Source organism: Psittacula echo, assembly GCF_963264785.1.
Source record: "Psittacula echo genome assembly, chromosome: 1".
Classification (NCBI taxonomy): Eukaryota; Metazoa; Chordata; class Aves; order Psittaciformes; family Psittacidae; genus Psittacula; species Psittacula echo.
In genome coordinates, this window is record NC_137735.1 from 145,618,843 (window position 1) to 145,639,964 (window position 21,122).

The following is a 21,122-nucleotide window of genomic DNA, read 5'->3' on the forward strand; positions in this document are numbered from 1 at the left end:
ATAGAATTTATCCCATTCTGGTGAATTTGCCTTAACCTTCTTCTTTTTTTTTTTTTTTTTTTTTTTTAATATGTATTTTTTCCCACAAAGGAGAGTAATGAGTCACTAAAAGTAGATCTAATGCTCTAAGCATTGTCATATACAGAACCTAAATCCATTTAAGTTCTCTGTTAAGCAAGTACAATTTTAAATTTGTGACCTCTGACTTTCAGATGCTGACTCTATTAATGTGGCCTGACCTATATTCAACTAAGTGCATTTCTGCTTTAGAAAGTGTATGTTGTTTAAAGTAGCTTTGTTTGAGTGTAATTGGAGTAAATGTTTTCTTTTTTTTTTTTAATTATAAAAACATATTACTAGTTTCAGAGGTGATTTACATAGCAAAACTGTCTATAGTGCTGCTTTGTGTTTGCTTTAGCATTATATTTGCTGTAGAGTTATCAAATGTTGTTATGTTTGCAATGCCTTCATTTTTGTAACCAGAGAGTTTGCTATTTTTTTCCTCCTCAGATTTACAGTAGACAAAGAACAACTGCTGCTTCAAAAACTGCACTGGTGGTGAGTTTATATTCGGGATGTTTTTAAACCATGTGAGACTAACTGCATATAAATGAGAATGTGTAAAATTCCTTTTTCCTTCTGTTTATTTTACTCCATACTCTCATCCTAGCAGTCATTTGTTTAGCTTTTAATTTTGCAAATAATGTGCCTGGAAAAAAGAATAAAGTATGAAAAAGTAGTGCTTTTTCTATACTTGCAGTTTCTGTCTCTATCTCAAAATAGTTTGCATGTTCGTTTAGGAATATATAAACTAGAAAGGTAACCATTCTAAAAAAGGTTGTATGATTGTGCTTTAAAAACTGGAAATATGAATCTTCCTTTATTTAAAATCAGAATTCAGGTACTGGTCTTAACAGTACTTTTGATTACAGTTTGGAACAAACCTTTATATGTGTAAATAAAAATTCAACAGGAAATAGTGTATTAAAGGCATGGGAATTAGTGTATGGAATTTTATTGTTCTTTATCATAAAGGTTCGGTATTGACAATGACAGCTTGGATTTGAGTTAATTTTATAAAGAGTTTTCAATGAGTTTGGCGGAACTTGTATTCTTAAAAGAAAAGGTAATCAGCATATAATGTAACCTTAAGATGGCAGGAAAGCAGTCCTTAAACAATAGAGGGTAGTCTTTAATTTCTTTAATCCAACACGTGTGCTATTTTAATAGGAAGACTTACCCAATGACTGAGGTACTGCCCACCACAAGACAGTGATTCTGTGCAGTGACGCTGCCAATAAGGATTACAAAATTATTTATGTGCATCAAAAAGCCCTTTGAATGAACATGTTAAAACCTATCTGTAAAAAATTGCTTTCCATCCTTATTATTCACCTGTTTCATGTACTGAAACTAGTTGACTGGTTAGTTCATTGTAAGGAAGATGCAATCTCAAAAAGAAATGGCAATAAGTCTGGGGTTTTTTTGTGCTTTATTGCTTGTAAATATGTTCAGGGAGTCTAAAGTAAGTAAGATAGAAAGAAATAACTTCTTAATTATGATCAAATCATATCTGAAGGTGGATGATATTAAAAGACAAAATTCTGGGGGAGAAGGTTTGAATAACATTTTCTTATGTTCCCTAATTTTATCACACCTTTCCAGTCTGTTGCACCTAAATATGTGTACACTCCTCTGAATCATCTTAAAGATGGAACCGTAGTGAATTTGTATGGCATTGTGAAATTCTTCAAGCCTCCATATATAACCAAAGGAACTGGTATGTACTATATTCAAAAGATTTAAAATCTCCTCTAAACAGTACTATTCTTACTATGTTTGTTATAAATAAACCAGAACAAATTGAGGTGATCCTTTAGCCATGGCTCTCAGCTAACATCCAGGAAACAGAACAAGAAATAGGTAAGGGGTATCGGAGTTGGTTTAGGCACATGGGTGGAGATAGCAAATGAAGAAAGTATTTATCAAGCTAATGCTATCAGTACAAAGCAGGGAAAAGGATCCTTGCAAAAAAATGTACAGAAGCCCTGTACCTGTCCTGTGGGGAAAGAATTGTTGTGTAACTAAGTGCAATTCTTCCTGGAGATTTTGACAGGATGTGCTATGGTAGCCTATAAATGTGCTGCCAGCATATTTGTTAATGTAGAAGCAGAGCAACAACTGAATCATTTTTTCTGTCTGTGAAGACTTACAGATTGTACTAGTTTTGCTAGAAGACTGTACTGTTTCACTAGGTGCTTAGTAAGTACATAGCTAGTTGATATCCCTGCTGAATTTGATTAAGCAGTAGAATTTCTTACTCAGATTCAGAATTAATCAGAATATTTTCTGTTTATTGTAAAGTTACTGTGCATTTTAATGTACTGGTTTGTTTTTGTTTGGGTTTTTTTATCGTGATGCTGACTGATTTTTATGGTCTAAATTACTTATGCAAGTTTCTTGAATAATGTCAATAGCCATGAATTTGCTTCTAAATGCAGAAATTTAAGAAGTGAGCATGAAAAAAATCAGAAACCTAGAATGAGGTTTGCTTACAGTTAGGTAGCTTGAAATGTAAGTGAAATAGCTGACAGCTGTGCAAACATGGTGGTACACCCAAAAAAATTTCGAAGTCCCACTAAGGTTCAGCTAATGACTTCAACTTTGAAGATGAAGCCATCTTCAGCCTTGGTTTTGGGTCAGTTTACAGTGTATGAGTGGGAGGAACATCTCAGAGGTTAGTGCAAATGTGTGTGTGCTGGTTTCAGAATGTTCAACTGAACTATATTGATACAGTCTGTATTGTGAGCATGCTTAATCACTTCCCTTTGGTGCAGTGGTATTATCCTAGATGAACAGATATACTACTATGAAAGATCCTTTTGACAGGAAATTTGATACTGTCTCCCACTGCATCCTCATAGATAAGCTAAGGAAGTGTGGGCTTGATGATCAGGTAGTGAGGTGGATCAAGAACTGGTTGAAAGGAAGAAGGCAGAGAGTTGTGGTCAGTGGGGCAGAATCTAGCTGGAGGTCTGTGACTAGTGGAGTCCCTCAGGGGCCGGTGCTGGGACGAGTGCTGTTTAATATTTTCATCAACGACCTGGATGAGGGAACTGAATGTACCCTCAGGAAGTTCGCTGATGACACTAAACTGGGAGGAGTGGCTGACACACCAGAAGGCTGTGCTGCCATTCAGCGAGACCTGGACAGGCTGGAGAGTTGGGCGGGGAGAAACTTGATGAAATTCAACAAGGGCAAGTGTAGAGTCTTGCATCTGGGGTGGAACAGCCCCATGTACCAGTACAGGTTGGGGGTTGAGCTGCTGGAAAGTAGTGAAGGGGAAAGGAACCTGGGGGTCCTGGTGGATAGGAGGATGACCATGAACCAGCAATGTGCCCTTATGGCCAAGAAGGCCAATGGCATCCTAGGGTGCATTAGAAAGGGTGTGGTTAGTAGGTCAAGAGAGGTTCTCCTCCCCCTCTACTCTGCCTTGGTGAGGCCGCATCTGGAATATTGTGTCCAGTTCTGGGCCCCTCAGTTCAAGAAGGACAGGGACCTGCTGGAGAGAGTCCAGCGCAGGGCAACTAAGATGATTAAGGGAGTGGAACATCTCCCTTATGAGGAAAGGCTGAGGGAGCTGGGTCTCTTTAGCTTGGAGAAGAGGAGCCTGAGGGGTGACCTCATCAGTGTTTACAAATATGTAAAGGGTGAGTGTCAGGATGATGGAGCTAGGCTTTTCTCAGTGATGTCCAGTGATAGGACAAGGGGTAATGGGTGTAAACTGGAGCATAAGAGGTTCCATGTGAACATCAGGAAGAACTTCTTTACTGTGAGAGTGAGAGGGCACTGGAACAGGTTGCCCAAGGGGGTTGTGGAGTCTCCTGCGTTGGAGACATTCAAGGCCCGTCTGGACAAGTTCCTGTGTGATGTACTTTAGGTTACCCTGCTCTTGCAGGGGGATTGGACTAGATGATCTTTTTGAGGTCCCTTCCAACCCTTGGGATTCTGTGATTCTGTGAAATATTTGTTCTCACTTGTAGCTAAAGTGTGGCCTTGCTGTACCTGTAACTCAGGTGTGGACTAACATCCACAGAAAAGGCAAGACAAGTATGTGCAGCTCTCTGGGCTATGGTATGCCAAGTGTCAGATGTCATAAAGGCAGCATTCAGAGTTGTTATGCAGCGCAACATAGGATTTTTCAATAATGTATTAGATTAACTGGATCCACAGGCTAATGAATAGCTTTGGGAAATTCATCAGCATTTGTACATAGTGTTGACCATGTCACCAGAAGAAACATGTACCCAAACCACTTGAACTCAGTGCTCTGGTGTCTGCAGCAGGGCAGTTCTGTGCTTCCCATGCAGTTTGTTGTTGAAATGTGTCCCCGTTCATGTTTATCATAGATGACAAGGCTTGCTCCTAGAAAACCTTTCTGCTCTACATTCTTACTCAGTGTTGAGAGGGCAGTAGTGTTTCCCAGAATAACTCTGAAACATAAACAATATTCTGAAGAATATGGAATCATCTAATTTAAACATTAACATTTAAAAATAGATGTAGTCATTAAGTTGGGAACTGAGCCAGTAATGATCCATCTGTTTTTATAGCAAATATAGTGCATGTTTGGGGTTATTTTTTCCTCTTGAGACTTAAAGTGAATATTATAATATCCTACATAGTCACTGATACACTAGAGTTTTGTTAAACTATGTATTGCAAATCTTTAAGATGAAATACTGTTTTGATTGGTTTATGTAGGAGAAAAGCATATGGTAATTGTTAGAGAAGGCTGTGGAAAAGTTGAATTTTGCCTTTTTTTTTTTTTTCTTCAGAAAATAGTTGGGTTTTGATAATACTGTAGCTCAGTAAAAATGGGTAAGTACAAATTCCAGGTATCTTACATTATGAATGTTACAATACCACAGATATTCCTAGATGTAGTTGAGGAATAATGGTAAGTGAAAATATGTGCAGGAACTCACATTTAGACTAGAAACAGAAGTGTTTTCTGGCATCTAATTAGAAATGCGAACATTCATAAAATAATAAACGAAGTCTGTGAATGCTTACCATGTGTATAGCAAATCAGGTTATGCTGCCAGCTTAGAAGTAATAGTAATGAAAGTACTTAATATTTGAAAACTATTGATTAAAACAAAGAGGGATCTCTTTGAAGGTCAGAGATAGATACCCAGATAGGCGTGAATGGGTGATGTTAGGTTGCGGGGGACTTGAGGAAAAGGATTCAAGGCAGTGGGGCATGAAGAAGGATCAGAAAGGGGAAAGCAAGCTGTGCTAGGTGTCTGTGCCCAGGCATTGGCAGGCCTCTGTGAGGAGCAGCGAAAGCTGCCTCATGCTGGGCATGGCCAGTTCCAGCTGGCTCCAACTAACAGGGCACAGATGAGACCCTGGGACAAGGTGTTGATGCCTCTGGGAAAGGGTATTTGAGAAAGGGCAAAACACTGCATGACAGTGAGAAGTGAGGGGAAAATGTGAGAGGAACAGCCCAGTGACACCAAAGCTGGGGAAGGAGAAGGGGAGAAGGTGTGGCCGTGCAGGAGCAGAGATTCCCATGCAGCCCACGGAAGAGAACTCAGATGAGCAGATTGATCTACACTTCACCTTTGCAAAAAAGTGTGAGAAGGAAGGTATAGGAGAGAAGAGGAGCTGTTGTGGACTGACCATAACCCCACATTCCCTTTTTCCCCTGTACCACCTGAGGGAAGAAGAGATGTAGGATATGAAGAACTACAGTTGAGCCTGGGAAAAAGGAATGGGGGGAATAAGTGTTTTAATCTTTGTTTCTCACCATCCTACCCTATTTTTGTTGGCAGTTAGTTAAATCAATGTTCCCCAAGTCAAGTCTGTTTTGCCCATGGTGGAAACCTGTTTTTATCTCAACCCATGAGCTTTTTCATCTTGTTTTCTCCCCGTCTTGTTCAGGAGATGAATTGAGAGAGCAGCTGGGTGGCCACCAGGCAGCCAGACAAGGTCAACCCAGCACACATGCTGGAACTCTCCGGATATTTCAGGCTTTCTGTTCTTTGGGTTACAATAAAATAAGGATAAATCTTATGAAGGAATCTTGAGAAACGAGTTCCTTGTGAAGATAAGATTGTTAGTAGAATTAAAAATTTCTTTACCTTAAAAAGAACAATAATAGCAGACAGTCTTTATGTCTTCTCAAATGGAATAACCAAAAACTTTATGAAACTCTTCCTTTGGGTAGGAGATTTCATCACAGATATTCTTTCCTGCCTGATGTGCCACTAAAATTTGTAAAAGACTTCATTGTAAAGGTGCAAGTATAGTCTAGACATCTACACAGTAGAGATCAGTGTTTTGTTTTTAATGTAAAGTATTGGTAAATTATTTCAGTATTAAGTTACTCTATTTGGTCTTTTCTGTGCAGGCTGTCAAGCAACACATCTGTCACTGTAATGAGCTTCTCAAAATTTTCATTTTGTGGTGGTGTCTAGTGATTGCTTGCTTATGCTAGATCTGTTCAAATGCTGTCAATCTTACAGTAGTTCGTATATAAATATATACAATACATTTATTTACTTAAGAATTTGTGCTGTCACTGATATTCTCAGCCGGCAATTGTAAAAGATTTCTTAGCTGTGTTAATAAGCTCTACTGAAAAGATTTGCTTTATCTGTAGTAATTCAGGATGTTGCCAGTGGTGAAGAGAGGTACTTTCCTCTTGAAAAATATTGTAGGTTTAAAACTCAGGCTTAAAAGGAAGGAAGTGAACAAAACCCTACAAACATTTTAAATTTTTTTTTTCCTTTGTTCACATTGCTGACAACAAAAAGGATAAGAAGAAAATAAATCAAATGTAGAAAGTACTAGTTTTACTCTTTGAGTAAATCTTGGAAGGGCAGTTCCTGAAGGATCACAAGGTCTAGATCTGTTGTTTGTCCAGCTGCTTTAACAAGACTCTGGGGACATGAGGACTTTGAACATCTTACTTAGAGAAGCACTTATTGCTGGAAATTATTAAGACAGCCATTCTTTCCAGATGTGTAGAAACAATAAAGTTAAATGCACTGATTTTCAAGGTAATATGTCTCTGAAACAGCTAGGACAAATTTTTGCAACTGAGTTATTTGACAAGTTAATTGCTTCAGTTTCATAAGTAGTAGAAATTCAAAAGGGAAAATTATTTACTTAACAACTAGTCCTTGCCTAGATGTCATTAATAACTATGTATCTTTCTAATATATCTATGTATTTTCAGTTGGTAATAGTAAAAAAAAGCTAACACAACAGAATCAGTGGAGATCAAGGACACAATTTCAAAAGTTTCTTATTTATGAAGGTAGTTGTAATTCTATTTTATCGTGAAAATTTCTAGAACAGTTTTAATTTGGGGTTTTAGAATTATTCACTACTCAGTTAAGTATTTCAGACTTGGATTTGGTTGTTTTTGTGGGTTTTGTGTGTTTGTTTCCCTCCGCCCCCCCCCCCCCCCAATCCAGAATTATGTCTGCTTCAGAGGGTGCAAAATGTTCAGTGATTGGTCTGAATTGTCAGGGCATGAAATGGCTCTTGTCAGAAAATTCTGTAGTCTCCTTACATCTCCACAATCATGTGCTAATACATTCTCTTTCTGACACTGTGTTAATAGAATCATATAGCTTTAAGATGGTACCTGCTGGAAGCATGGGCAATGGAGTCACTGTACTTAATCCATATGGGCCTTTATTCCCTAGATAGATGTGCACCTAGATATAAAATATTGCTCTTTCTTACATATATTAAAGCTTAAGGCTGAAGTTCTGCACTGTGTTCCCCCTGAAGGCAAGTGGTACCTGACTTAGCCTTGTCAGTTTATGTAATCTATAATTAAATATTCATTTTGATTACTATTGCATTAGACAAAAGTTAAGACACCAATGGATGAAATAAATTTTCAGTATGATAATAAATTACTATGTATTCCAGAGAAACGTGTTTTAACTGAGCATGCTTCAGCTGTTCAGTTTAGTTTGGAATGTCTATACTGAAGAATTTTATGTGTTCTAAAAACTGTCCAAGGACATGCTTCATGTTCTGCTTGGTACAACAGACAGATGGGTTTCTGTCTGCTGAAAGGTCTGTTGGAAGTGTTCAAAATTATGTTCTAGCTTTCCTTCCCAAATAGTTTAAGAGTCTTAGATATTTTAAATTTTGAAAGAAAGTTGATTCTGCCCTCTCTCCCCTCTAAAGGATACGTCAAGTATTTAGTCTGAGTAAAACCAGCAAATATAAAAGAAAAAGAGCTTTGGCCTTTTTGTAGCATCCAATTACAAAGATTATGTGCTTGACCATGAAACTTTGGGGACATTGCAATGCTATGCTACTGCTTCTCCAACTTTGTCTCTTTCTCCTGCAGATAACAGACAATGTTTTCTATAATAAAGGGAGGAATTTTGGCAAGAAGACTCCTTACTGCTGGTTAACAATAAGTCATAAGAGTAAAATCCTATTTTCCTGGGGAAACCTCCACCTAGCTTGTTCTCTCAGATATATGCAGTTTATTCATTATTGCTCATATTGAAGTAAAATCTCATTTTAGCCTACCTAGACATGCAGGTGGAGGGTAACTACTTTTACAAAGCATTTCTTAGAATCAAAATTAATAAAGGGTAGCACTTTCAGAAAAGTAACACTTCAGAAAAGTACACTTCTAAAAACCATGAACAGTTCTAGATCATCTTTTTTGCAAGCCAAAATACAGCTTAAGAACCATAAATCAGATTCTTAAGGATATTTTGAAGCCTTAAGGTTTATTTTCAGTTTTCATTTGATCTTGAGTAAAGTTCATCAAAACTCTTAGCCCATAATTTGTTTGAAACTATGTAGCTGAAAAAACATTAAGTTGTAGCATGTGGACAGTCTCAATTAAAATAGTCAGAGTTTCGTGAGCAATAGCAAACCAATCTTACAGTGCAAAACAAACCAATCACAGACTTTTGCATTTGATGGTCTGTTTTGAGAAAGCAGACTCAGTTAAATCTGCGGTAGTTTTGTTCTATGAAGTTGTGTGTTTTTGTTTTGTTTTCGTTTGATTTGTTTTTTTTGTTGGTTTTTTTTTTGTTTGTTTTGTTTTTGTTTTTGCTTTTGTGGTTTTTTTTTGTTGTTGTTGGTTTGTTTTTTTTTTTGTTTTTTTTTTCCAAATCAAAATATTGTGGTGTATTTAAATTTTGCAGAACAAAATAAAAACTGTTACAGAGGTAAAGATAATGATTTTATTTCTGGAGCCTAAAGATAAGAGTAATGTTCTGTTCCCTTCTAATCACAGTGGGTTGTATGTGTATTTCTTTTTTAAATAATTGCCATTTAGTATCAACTAATGTTAAAAATAAAGAAAAGTTAAACATTTTAAAAAGGAAATAAAAATTCAACAGTTGAATAAATAGTGAATAGAAAGAAATCTCAAGACTGTTACTTTGATCTGCAATTTACAAATTATGGCATTAAAGTATCTGTTTAGGCAGATGCTTCTGGTAGTTACTCAGTGTTTGTATCTCTTAAATGTATTCCCATGTTAGAAATACTGTGCTGTAGTAAAACACATTCAGTCTGATTCTTCAGAAGTTTTGTTTTGGGCTTCTGAAATATCTGTATATATGTACATATTTACACACACACACACACATACACACACATAGGAGAGTGTGTACATTTGTAGTATTTTTCTTCCTGTGTTTTGTTGAACATATTTGATAAGTTAGCTGGTTCAGCTGATAATTGGTGTTACTGAATAGCCTCAGTAATTCTTGGAATCAGTATTAATGTTTGGTGGAGTTTAGAAAAGAGAATAATTTGCTACACAAATCTCTCTTGTTTTATGTACATTGAAATAAAAGAAACAGAAGGCAATCTCTAGTAGAGTCCCTCATTGCCAACACATGGCCAGAAATATTTTTATCTATTTGCAGGGGTAAGTTATTGATTCAGACTAGTGGGTTTCCACTTAAAGATTAGTCAGGAATACATATGTGATTGTTGAAAAAGAGAGTCATAATCAGACTGATGCTTTGTACCTTAAAAATTTATATAAGCATCTTCGTTAGGAATTGCTGAATAAAACTAAAATAAATGCTTAATCAGTAAGTATTAAATGCCTTCCTACAAAATCAGTAACTACTAATCTGGAAAGCCTTTGTAGCAATTCTGGTTTTCTTCCAGTGACTGAAAAATAAATTTGTGAGGCCATGTGTTTTGAGGGTTTTGCTGTTTTGTTTTTGTAATATATATATGTGTGTGTGTGTCTTTACAGTGTGAAGAGATGCTGACTTTGTGAGCATGCTAATGACTTACCTAAGAGTCCATAAAAGAGCGGAAATGCGATGATAGTTGTAAAAAGAAAGCTATAACCTGAAGAATGAACCTAAGTCATCATCACAGTGGAGGAAACTTTTGTTTTTCAATTACTGTTATGGGGATACAGAACACTGATATTTCAAACTACAATGAGGAGCTAGAATCTTGGAGATCAGCATTCTCCATGTATTTAATGTAACATTCTTCTGTCTTGATTTGGAATTTTATTGATTTTTTTTTTTTTTTTTTAAAGATAGTCCTTGCAGTAATAATGAATTCCTGTTGTTGCATAAATTTATTTTCTAAAAAAGCTGCTTCTCTGAATAGTTGTGGGGTTTTCTTTTATGAGATATAATGCCAGTTCTGAAGTGTTGCAAGCATCCTTACAGATAGGTGCCCATTGCTAGTAGTCCCTCCTGTGACATTAATCTAAAGCCTGAGTGGGAATACCTCTTTAGAATAATTAAGCATATTTAAAAAACCCCAAACAAACCATAGGTGCAATTTGGCATTCTGTTTATTATCAGCCTAAAAACAGTGCTTTTGCTGAGTCAATCTAGTATGAAAGTAAAAACTTTTATAATATATAAATTTGCTGAACTGTGCATCCATTGTGTCATATTTTTAGCACAGATTATTGGAAGTAAAAATTGCTAGTGGTAACATTTCCCTTCTGTAGGAAATGTCCTGGGTTCAGCTGTAGCAGTCATTTTTCTCCTTTTTAGTAGCTGGTGCAGTGCTGTTTTCAACTTTAGTCTGAGAAGCTGATAACACGATGTTTAGTTGTCGCTCAGTAGCGCTTACCCCAGTCAAGGACTTTTCAGTCTCATGCTCTGCCAGTGAGAAAGGTCACAAGAAGCCGGGAGGAAGCAGAGACAGGACACCTGACCCAAACTAGCCAAAGGAGTATTCTAAACCACAGCACATCATGCCTGGTATATAAACTGGGGGGAGTCGCTTGGAAGGCCCAGATTGTTGTTCAGGTCGAGTTGGGTATTGGTCAGCAGGTGATGAGCAATTGTGTTGTGCATCACTGCTGTTTATTGAGGGTTTTTTTCCCTTCCCTTTTCAGTTTTATATTCTTTTTCCTTGTTATTTTCCTTATTATTATTAGTGGTAGTAGTAGCAGTTTTATATTATACTTTAGTTATTGATTTTTCTTATCTCAGCCCATGGGGTTTATGTTCTTTTGACTCTCCTCCCCATCCTGCCCAGAGGGGGTGAGGGGAAAAGGAGAGGAGTGGGCAAGTGACTGCATGGTTCTGAGTTACCAGCTGGGCTTAAACCACAACAGGAAAAGATAATGAGTGAAATTAACTTACCTACTAAAGGGAAATTGACTCTAGTATGTAAACTTTTATAATTTTTTTTTTTTTTTTTTTTTAGCTGAGTAACTGAGGGGCTTTGCATCACTGGAAAGTATATTGTGAAAAAAATGAAAGTTTGACAAATGACATTTTATTATATTGTTTCCTGTAGCACCGGGATATTATTTAAATTCTGCAATTCTGTTTCGAGTTTGACTCATTATTTGTGCAGAAAAGTGAATTGAGGCACTGAACTGTAACGCTGTATGGAAAGCAAAAACCAATTTTCACCTTCCAGCTAGAGAAGGAAAGACAGGTAGCTTTTTATTTTTTAGCCTTCAAAAAGGACTTGCTGGATGAGGATTTCTTTAGAAGAAAGTACGTCTTTATGCTTTGTTCTTGAAAAACTTTATTTTAATTAGAATTATTGTAGAATGATTTTTTGAGGTGGTAGTTGAGAATGGAAGGCAAAAATCACAGAAACAAAGAACCTATATTATGTAGAAGGTATTCTGTGACTGTATAAAGCAAGTATAACATTTTTATGATACTTTGAGTGGGATGATAATTAGTCTTTTGAGTATGCTAATTGCACAGAAAATAGAGTGTGTTAACTTTTCCCACCTTTAAATAGGCAGCTTCACAGGTAGGAAACTGACTAGAATAGATAATCCCAGTATCAGAAAGTAACCACAATTTAAATGTGTTATGTTTTTATTATTACACTCTTGGTTGCCATGTTGGATTATATCAGGGCACTGTAGCATGTTATCCTGTATCCTCAAAGGATTTTAAATCTATGAACATGTTTTTTTTTTTCTTATTAATTGCTCATTTTGCTCATATTGCTTTGCAGCTGACCTGTGAAATTAACCTTTAGAATTCATACCCAAAGAAATACACCAATCCATCTCTGGATTACAGTAGTAAATACTTGCAGTTTTGTCAGCCACTGGCTAGACTCTATTCATGTCTGCTAATCCTAGCATACAACATCAGAATAGGTGCTGTATGACACTTGACCTTGTGCCTTTAGTGTAAGCATGCCGAAGAGCAACACTTAGTAACTCCTGAGTGCAACAGATGGGAATTTAACATTATTGAGTCTGTGTAAAAATCTTGTGAAGAAGAGTAGTGGTTTTATAGAAATATTAGAGGTTTTTCTATCTGTAGGAATAGTAGTTTTATTTTTCTTGTAAGCCTTCACTTGATTTGTTCTTTCAACACTTCAGTCACTCAAATTGTTGGTGAATTTAAACTTTTAAGTGATAGTAAAACTTAAGAATGTATTTGCTGGAAGTGGCAGAGTATTTCTTTTGAAGGCATAGGCAGTGCACATGCAAGCATGTATTTTCATACAGTCTAATCTATCTGTCTTTGTGGTTGGGAAATCTGTTTGCAAAATTTACATGTAACAATTGTCTTCTTTTGACTGCCTTCCTGTAGTTTTTATTCAAGGCAAATCTGTCAGTTGTAGTAGACTGCTGGTATTCTCTTTCAAAGCTGTCTGGCAACTGTTTATGTGTCTGTATCTTTATAAAATACATGATGGAGATTTTATTGAATTTGTTTTGGCACTGTCATACCTTTGTTCAGTTCCCAGATATGTTAACTCTGGTTTACTGTCATTATCACAAACTGCCTCATGGAATTACAGCTAAGGGAATTGGGGGGGGGAGAGGGGGGCGTTACTTGTTTATGATTTTAATTTTTCAGCGTTGAAAAGGTGCCTGTCACAGCCAAAACAGATTTGATGTGGGTAATTTTATTTATTTACAGTTAAACGTTTCATAACTGGTTCAGGTATTGAGAAACAAAAAAGATAAATAGTTTTACACTTAGGGAAAACAACTTCCCTCCACTTCTCTCAGGCTCAGCTTGATTCTAGGCACCTTTCCTTCCCTCTTCCTCATCTCCACTTCCAGTGTTACTGTTGCAGGTTACACTGTGTCTCTTGGGGTAGCAAACCCTGGTGCAGGAGGTTGAGGTTAGCATGTACTTGCTCCTTATTCTTTCCCTTGCCTGCAACTTTCTTTGTGATGTCCTGTTCTCCAGTATGGGTTCCTCCATTACCTCAGTCCTTTTGTTAAGGGCACATTTCAGATCCTTATGGTAATTTGACTACAGCTGTGGGGCTGTATCCTTGCAGTACATATCTTGCATATTTTGTTAAAGTGAAAGGTAAGTCATTTATGCTTTAATATGCTTTTAGAACTTGCAGAACTCATTACCTCTTTAGGAGACCAGATTGTACAAGATTGTATATATGCTCCCTATTTTATAGAGGAAGAAATTGAAACCTGAAAAAATTGCATGCCTGTTGCAGACAGAAGGAAAAGTTTTGTGTGTTCCTGGCTCACAGACCTGTGCCTAGTCACCTATTTCATTTTCAGTTGTCTGGGCTAATTATTGACAAGATGGACCACGCTTCAGTTGTTATGCTATTGTGACTAAATTGACTTTGGAAGTCATAGCAGAAAAAAATGGCCATATGGTTGCTTATCCCACGTTTAATAGCTGTGTATTAATAACTCCATAATGCTTATAATTTATTCATTTTAATATTTTACAGATTTCTGCTCAGTTGTAACACTCGTGGACCCATCAAATGCGAAGTTAACATGCTCTCTTTTCAGTGGAAATCTGGATTCCCTACCAAAAATTTACAAAGTTGGAGATATTGTCCGGTTTCATAGAATAAAGGTATGTACCAGGATGTGGGGGTGTGTGTGTGTGTGTGTGTGCTTGTTTTCTTGCAATGAGAGGACTGTAAAAATAATTTAATTCTTCATGTACTGAAATTAACACATGCAGACATTAGATGAAGCAGTTGATTGATTAAACAGCTTATCTGGGGTTTTTAGTGTACAATGTCCAGTTACTGCTTTGGTGTTTTCCTGCCTTACCTTATTTACCTGTATCAAAGTCCATGAAGGAAATGGTGTTTATAGCTTTAGTTCTGCTTCTGCTGGATGTTGTTCTTAAGCCTGCTGCAACTGTATAGGGAAGAAGGACCATGCTACACAGACTGAACGGAAGTCTTATAATGCTTGACTGTACTTAAGAGGTGCAGAATAGTACCAAAGACATGATTTTACTTGTTACATATTAATTTGCAAGATAACTGTATACAATTATGTATTTTTTTTTTGCTTAAAATAATTATAGCAAAAATAAGCAAATGTCCTGAAAGAAGCCAGTTGGGAAAAACCAAATTGCATATTTAAGTACTGTTGAGAGATCAAGGAAATTGAGGATTGTACAAAAGAATGATGAAAGCAGTAAAGATCAGCAGTGCTAAGCATGTACACTTTGATATGCCGTAGCAGGAGAACAAAGAAGAAAACCCCATGACAATAAATGTAAGAAGTGCTAAGATTTAGCCTGTTACTGAGATTTGTACCACTGAGATTATTAAAAAAGAACTTGTTAAGATTCAGAAACAGTATTCAGTTATTTGTACATATTATAAATACTTACAATGGAGAAATTAACTAACCTGTTCTGGGTTAGTATAAAGGCTGTTTAAGGTCGTCTTTATGTATAGAGTAGAATTAAACTATATTTAGATTTTGAAGCTTGTGTTGCTAATCAGTACCTGAGATGTGTGGTTAGTCTTGGGAGTTCATTGATTTGACTTCAGATGAGAGAATCTTATGCTAAATTTTAAATTCTCTCTTTATCCAGGAGAGTGTTACACAGATATTGTTTCTGAAATTCAGTAGAGATAGAAACATGTTTATTGCTTCTTAAATAAAAATACAAAGCTTATATGTGTGGAAAAAAAGAGAAAGTAAAAAGGAGCCACATTAAAAGAATTGAGACATTGTATGTCTGTGGTAGGTTAACACTGTTTTGGTTTTGGGTTTGGTTTTTTTTTTTGAGATGGAAAGAACAGGTTAAAAAACCAAAGAAGGTCACTGTCATAGAAATTATGTGTGCACCCTCTTATGCAAACATAGTAGTGTCTCAACTCCTCTCATTATCTTTTAGTATAAACTTATTAAAGAAACTTACGGACATAGCACATGTAAGGAAGTTCACTCTTCTGATTTGGCATCATGTTTTGGAGGACATTATTCTAAAATTCCTGTCAGTTGGTACTTCTTCATTCTTCAAGATGATGTTTCGTTATTTAAAGATGGGTTTGTCAATTCCCTCCCACATACAGTTTTTTTCATCACATCTGAGCTGTTTCAAGTGGTTTCCAGCCCTGACTGACCTCCAGCTGCCCACAATCTGTATCTTCTCAGATGTATAAACTGACAGCTTGTTTAATTATTTTCTAAGTTAGAATGATCTGAAGTCACTAAGTAGTCTTTTTCTGGATGAGAATGTCTTCATTCACTCCAGGCTAAAAAAACAGCTACTTTGGGAGTTTCCATATCTAATCTGAGCAGGTAAAAATCTGATATAGAAGCCTGGTGCCAACTGTTGGGAGTGAACTGGAAGTGGGTGACCTCTTTCTCTCTTGCACCAGCATAGCATTTGTAACTGCTGTGCCACATAGTTTTCATTAAAAAAAAAAAAAAAAAGAAAAAAAGAAAAAGTCTAATTAGAGTTTTAATTACACTGTCTGCAGTTCCTTCTTAACTCTCTTCTTTTGTCTTCTGGCCTTATCACTGTCTCGTAACTTGCTGAATGGGCAGCAATTGAGGGTATTAGAGGCTACAGCCTTCCAGAGCTGTGCTTACCAGTAAGGACAGAAATACATAGTCCTTACAGCATGAATTCACATATCTCTGTCCCAGATATGCTTTTGAGAATCTTCCAAGAAGTTGACATTGATAGCAAACACATTTTAAAAATGACTGCTCTCAGCTACACTCTCAGCTCCTAATGAGTATCTTCTCTTCCTAGTAACGCAGGTGTTGGCAAGGTCCGATGGTTCAGGGCTAATACAAACTTAATGGAGGGGATTCTTTTGGGATCACTCGGGTAGAGAATAATTTTATTTGTTCAGTATTTGTTACAGAGAATTAAAATTTTAAGTGTCTTTGTAACAGAACTGAAAGATTACCCAGTTTTAATTAAATTCCAGTTAATATTCCTTGAAGTGCATTTTTATGACTTCTTATGATGATTTCTTCTGAATTATAGTACTTAGTGATTTGCAATAGTGTATTTGGGCCTTCAGCCTCAGTCTGTCACCTCTGCAGAGATGACTGGGGGGGATCCCCCTAACCAACAGTGTGAAAGCTAAGCCTGTGATCTGATTGTCTGGCCCCCACTGTCATCATGGCAAAGAAGGAGTTGTCTCAAGTAGAGTTTTCTTGGAACATTTTTTCTTCTATAGCTGACTGTGGATGCTCTTAGTATCTTAGACTCAATGCCTAATGTTTAAGCTACTATAGAGAGGAATGAGGCAACCTGCTGGTGCTGACTAAGCCTGCAGTACTTTATCCTCACTTGACTTGGGAGTTTTGGCATATATTCTGCCTTTCTTGTATTGCTCAAATCCTGCCATGATGATAGAATTGTTAATTTCCTCATTGGCTTTTCTCTAATATTCCTTATTACCTCAGAGTGACTCACAAACAAAAATTTATTTCCTCACTCTCAGTGAAGTGAATTGGTATTTAATTTCTATTTTAATGCTTGAGAATCAGAGAAAAGTGAAGCACATTCTTGTCTAGGTGTTCATCTTGTTCAGCATACACTAGTTGTCTGATACAATCACTGCCTAGAATGTGTTTTGGTGGCTCTTCTTCCCAAATACACAGCATTATAGAGATGTGTGACTCATCTGGAACACTTCGAGAATGAAGACTAAAGCAGTGACCTCTTATTATAAACTATTGTAGGACATCCTCAGTATAATACAGTCTCTGCAGCAATTACAAGTCTTAATTCTCTAGGTTTTGTCATGTCTTAAATATGTAGGAAATATTCCAAATCATTCATTTTTTACTTTACTAGAATTTTCTCAGATACACTATTCTGCTTTCTCTGAGGAATGTTTCTAAAGCAGTATCACAATATGTACTGGTTTTTTTAAATGATTATCAGAACAGAAATTGTTTCAGCTGGTTAAGTATATATTTTGACTTCTGCTTAGGTAAAACATACCTTACAATGAGGTCTTCAACTGAATGTATACTCACATTGGAATAGAAGTTTGGACAGTGGATTTCAGATGATAAAATAATTCTAAAAACAGATAAACAAAAAGAAAACCCCAAAGCAAGCCACAACACAACTTGATGTCTTGAAATAATTTTATATGTATAAATAATAATCAAGTTTAAGTGTAATGTACTCATAATTCAAAATATTGTCTTGAATTCCTGATCTGCAAATTGGTAGTAAAATTTATTTTAGGAAATCTTTCTTCTTAGTAAAAGAATGTGTACATTAGCTCAGTATATGTTGTTTTACAAGGCATTTGTTTGATATTCAAAGATGATCAGTGACTGCAGTGGTTTCTTAATAGTCCTTTGCTTCTGTAATTTAACGATCAGTTTTGATAGAAAACTACCTTGGAGATGCTATTATTCCAGCTTTATACATTACTTAGTATTGCACTTTTCTCTTTCATTGAGTGAGGTGAATAACAGCAGCTGCAGTTAAAAAAAATAATTCAAGTGGTTTAGGCTGCTGTAAACCTATTTATAAATGTTTCAAGATTAGCTTTTTTCAATAAGCATATTCAGGATAGAGTTGTACCTCATAGAAATCACTAGAGTTTATTGTCCATACAGTTTGTTGAGGTGACATTTCACCTTTTGTTCTTTAGTTCATAAAAACTATGCCAAACACTCCTGCAATATGTATTTGAATTTACTTGCTTGCTTAGAAAAAACCAAATACATTGTATCTGCTCTGGTTTTGTGCCAGAAGATACTCTTGTCTGGAACTATTATTTATTGAATTTATTTGAAATTCTCAGGGAATTTTTAAAGCATTTCCCAGCTACCCCCCCCTCCCCCCAGCTTTTCCCTCCAGTCCACCTTTTTTGAAAGAATCCCCAAGACCTCTAGAAATGACACAAAATCTACTGACGGGGAGTTGTCATCATATAGGCAAGTCTCAGATTAGCTCTTTTCCCTTAGTTTAATAAAATCTAAAAATCAGTTATGATGATCTTTAAGGCCCGTTCCAACTCAAACTATTCTGTAACTCTATGATTCTGTGAATTAATGTGCTCCATTATTCAGGTCTGGAGAATACTTAAGTAAATGAAAGTTTGTCCTAGAGATGGTCTTTAATGCATTTATGCATTATGTTAAAGTAGCAGGGTTTAAAGGAGTTCCTGTCACCAAGACTGAACTTTGTTTATGATTTTGCAAGGAATACTTGATTTGGGTGCTTTTTAAATTTAAGTGTGCTTATAAAATGTAGGACTAAATAACTGGCAATGTTTTGGTAATAAATATTGCTGTTTAGAACTTCTGTCACATATTTCAGATTCTGCTTTTTTAAATCAGTAGTTTTTCAAGCATTTGAAAATTGAGCACTAGGAATCCTAATCTGTATTGTCTCACAAGTGCTATATGGAGAAGTCTTGTTGCTTTTTTGGTAAATAAATTTTAATTAAAAAGAGATGGATCAAAACAGTCAGTTTGAGATTTCTGATGATTGCTTATATATATATATATCTATCTCCTTGCAGTGCTTTTATATAAGTACAAGGAACAGGAAGATTAAACTAGATCCTTGAAGGAACTCTTCAGACTTCGAACACCATGTTTTATATGGTAGCAGATACAGAACTAAATCAGCAGAATAGAGGGGACCTGCGATGTGCAGGGTAGTAGACGTAAGAGTAATTGTGAGAGCTGTATCCATAATTCAGTGTGTGAAAGCTGGTCACTGCTTACTTTATAGGGGAAAAAAAAAAAGCCTTCCTAGAACTGGTATTTTCTTTTTCAGTACCATAATATCAGGAAATGGGGCTATTGTGAGAGGCAGAAAAGAGGAATCCATAATAACTTCGCTCTACCATCGCTTTGCTGTGTGACCCCTAAAAATTGTTCATCAGTTTTCCCATCTGTAAAAGCAATTGTGATGTGTTCCCCACACAAACATTGTGATATGTGAATGCTCTCTACCGATGCTGTATCTTTACAGGTGGTCTGCCTCCTTAAAAAAAAAATAATCTTTCATCTTAGACTATATTTTCTGCTTATTCACTTTGTTTTCTTGTTACTGTTCATTTCCTTTTTTTATTTCATTTTTATTTTGACTTCATTCTCCTAATAGCACCGGGAACAAAAGTGATCAATGGTCTGTTCTTCATGCACGTGATAAAACAAATGTATGTATATTTCAATGCAATGTAACAATTTACTTTTTTTCTTCATACGTTGTTACAGATCAGGGAATACAATGGACAGATGCAGGGAATTACCAGTGGAGGATTTGCATCCTTGACATTTGATGGAACTGTAGGAGCGCCAGTAGTTCCTCGAACCTCTAGCAAAGGGTACAGTTTCGTGGATGAAGAACACAAAACAGTAGAAGATTTACGTGTTTGGGCAGCCAGTAATCTTTCTATCTCCGAACCAGCAGTAAAATTGTCTGGTGTTCAGCCAATGCTGTTCTTTGATCTCACTTGCCAGCTGGTAGGAAAAGCAAAAGTGGATGGATCTTCTTTTCTTCTAAAGGTAGATTATTTTTTTAATAATAAATTGTTTTATTTATTAAGGCATTGTGATTCAATTTTGGATAAAACAGACATATTCATTGCTTTAATGTTATGTAGATAAGTATTTTGAGGTTAAGTAAACTGATGATCCTTGACCATTTTATTTCCATGTAAACAAAACAGAAATCCCAGTTTGCTTTAAAGTTCTTCATCTGATACATTTCTTTACCGAGGTTTTGTAAGATGGCATTGTTATGGATCAGCATTTCACAAACATTTGTAGATAAATATAACAAGATTTCTTAAAGTTGAAATATATTGTTAGTTTTAAATTTCAACCTTGCTTTTTAGTTAGCAGCAATTGTTGCTTGTTTTTCTAGATCTGCTGATATAATTAATGCAGTAAGTAGCACGATCTAAGGAATGGATTGTATTACTTATTTTGATGGATTGATTTTAGGTAGCTCCTTTTAGTTGTACATAAATGCTTTGGGGATCACCGCTCACTGAAAATATAAAATGCAAAGTGCCACACACCTTTCCCAGGGTGATCCTTAATATCAGTTAACTAAAAAGGAGGTCTGCATAATTTTCCTGGGTTTAGCTCCAGGTATAAGAGTCTGGTGTTATTCTGAAATTCCTTTTTAATTTTTTTCTTTTAAAAGTTGCCTATTAAAATATCAGTGAAGAACAGGCTGTTATTTTTCATTTTATGACTTCATAAAATTATGTATTGGTTCTACTGTATTAAGCTGTACTGCTACAACATTTTTAGAAACAGCACAATTCATTATTCCTTCATTAAAGCAGCAAAGATTTTTCTTGTGCAGAGCAAAATGCTTGCACTACATAGAAACAAGTCTTAAGTGTCATCCTATGATATGCTTTGCTGCTGTTACAAGCATTTC

General features: G+C 36.0%; 1 protein-coding gene across 6 annotated transcripts in view; it reads left to right on the forward strand.

The window, feature by feature from the left end:
- The window catches only part of POT1 (protection of telomeres 1), a 73,141-nt gene that overhangs the window by 18,819 nt on the left and 33,200 nt on the right, over positions 1 to 21,122 (forward strand). For all 6 annotated transcript variants that reach the window (XM_080613840.1, XM_080613841.1, XM_080613842.1 and 3 more), the window contains 4 exons: positions 511 to 558; positions 1,666 to 1,780; positions 14,200 to 14,330; positions 19,943 to 20,233. In XM_080613840.1, the coding sequence (XP_080469966.1) occupies positions 511 to 558; positions 1,666 to 1,780; positions 14,200 to 14,330; positions 19,943 to 20,233 (585 nt within the window). The remainder of the gene's footprint in view (positions 1 to 510; positions 559 to 1,665; positions 1,781 to 14,199; positions 14,331 to 19,942; positions 20,234 to 21,122) is intronic.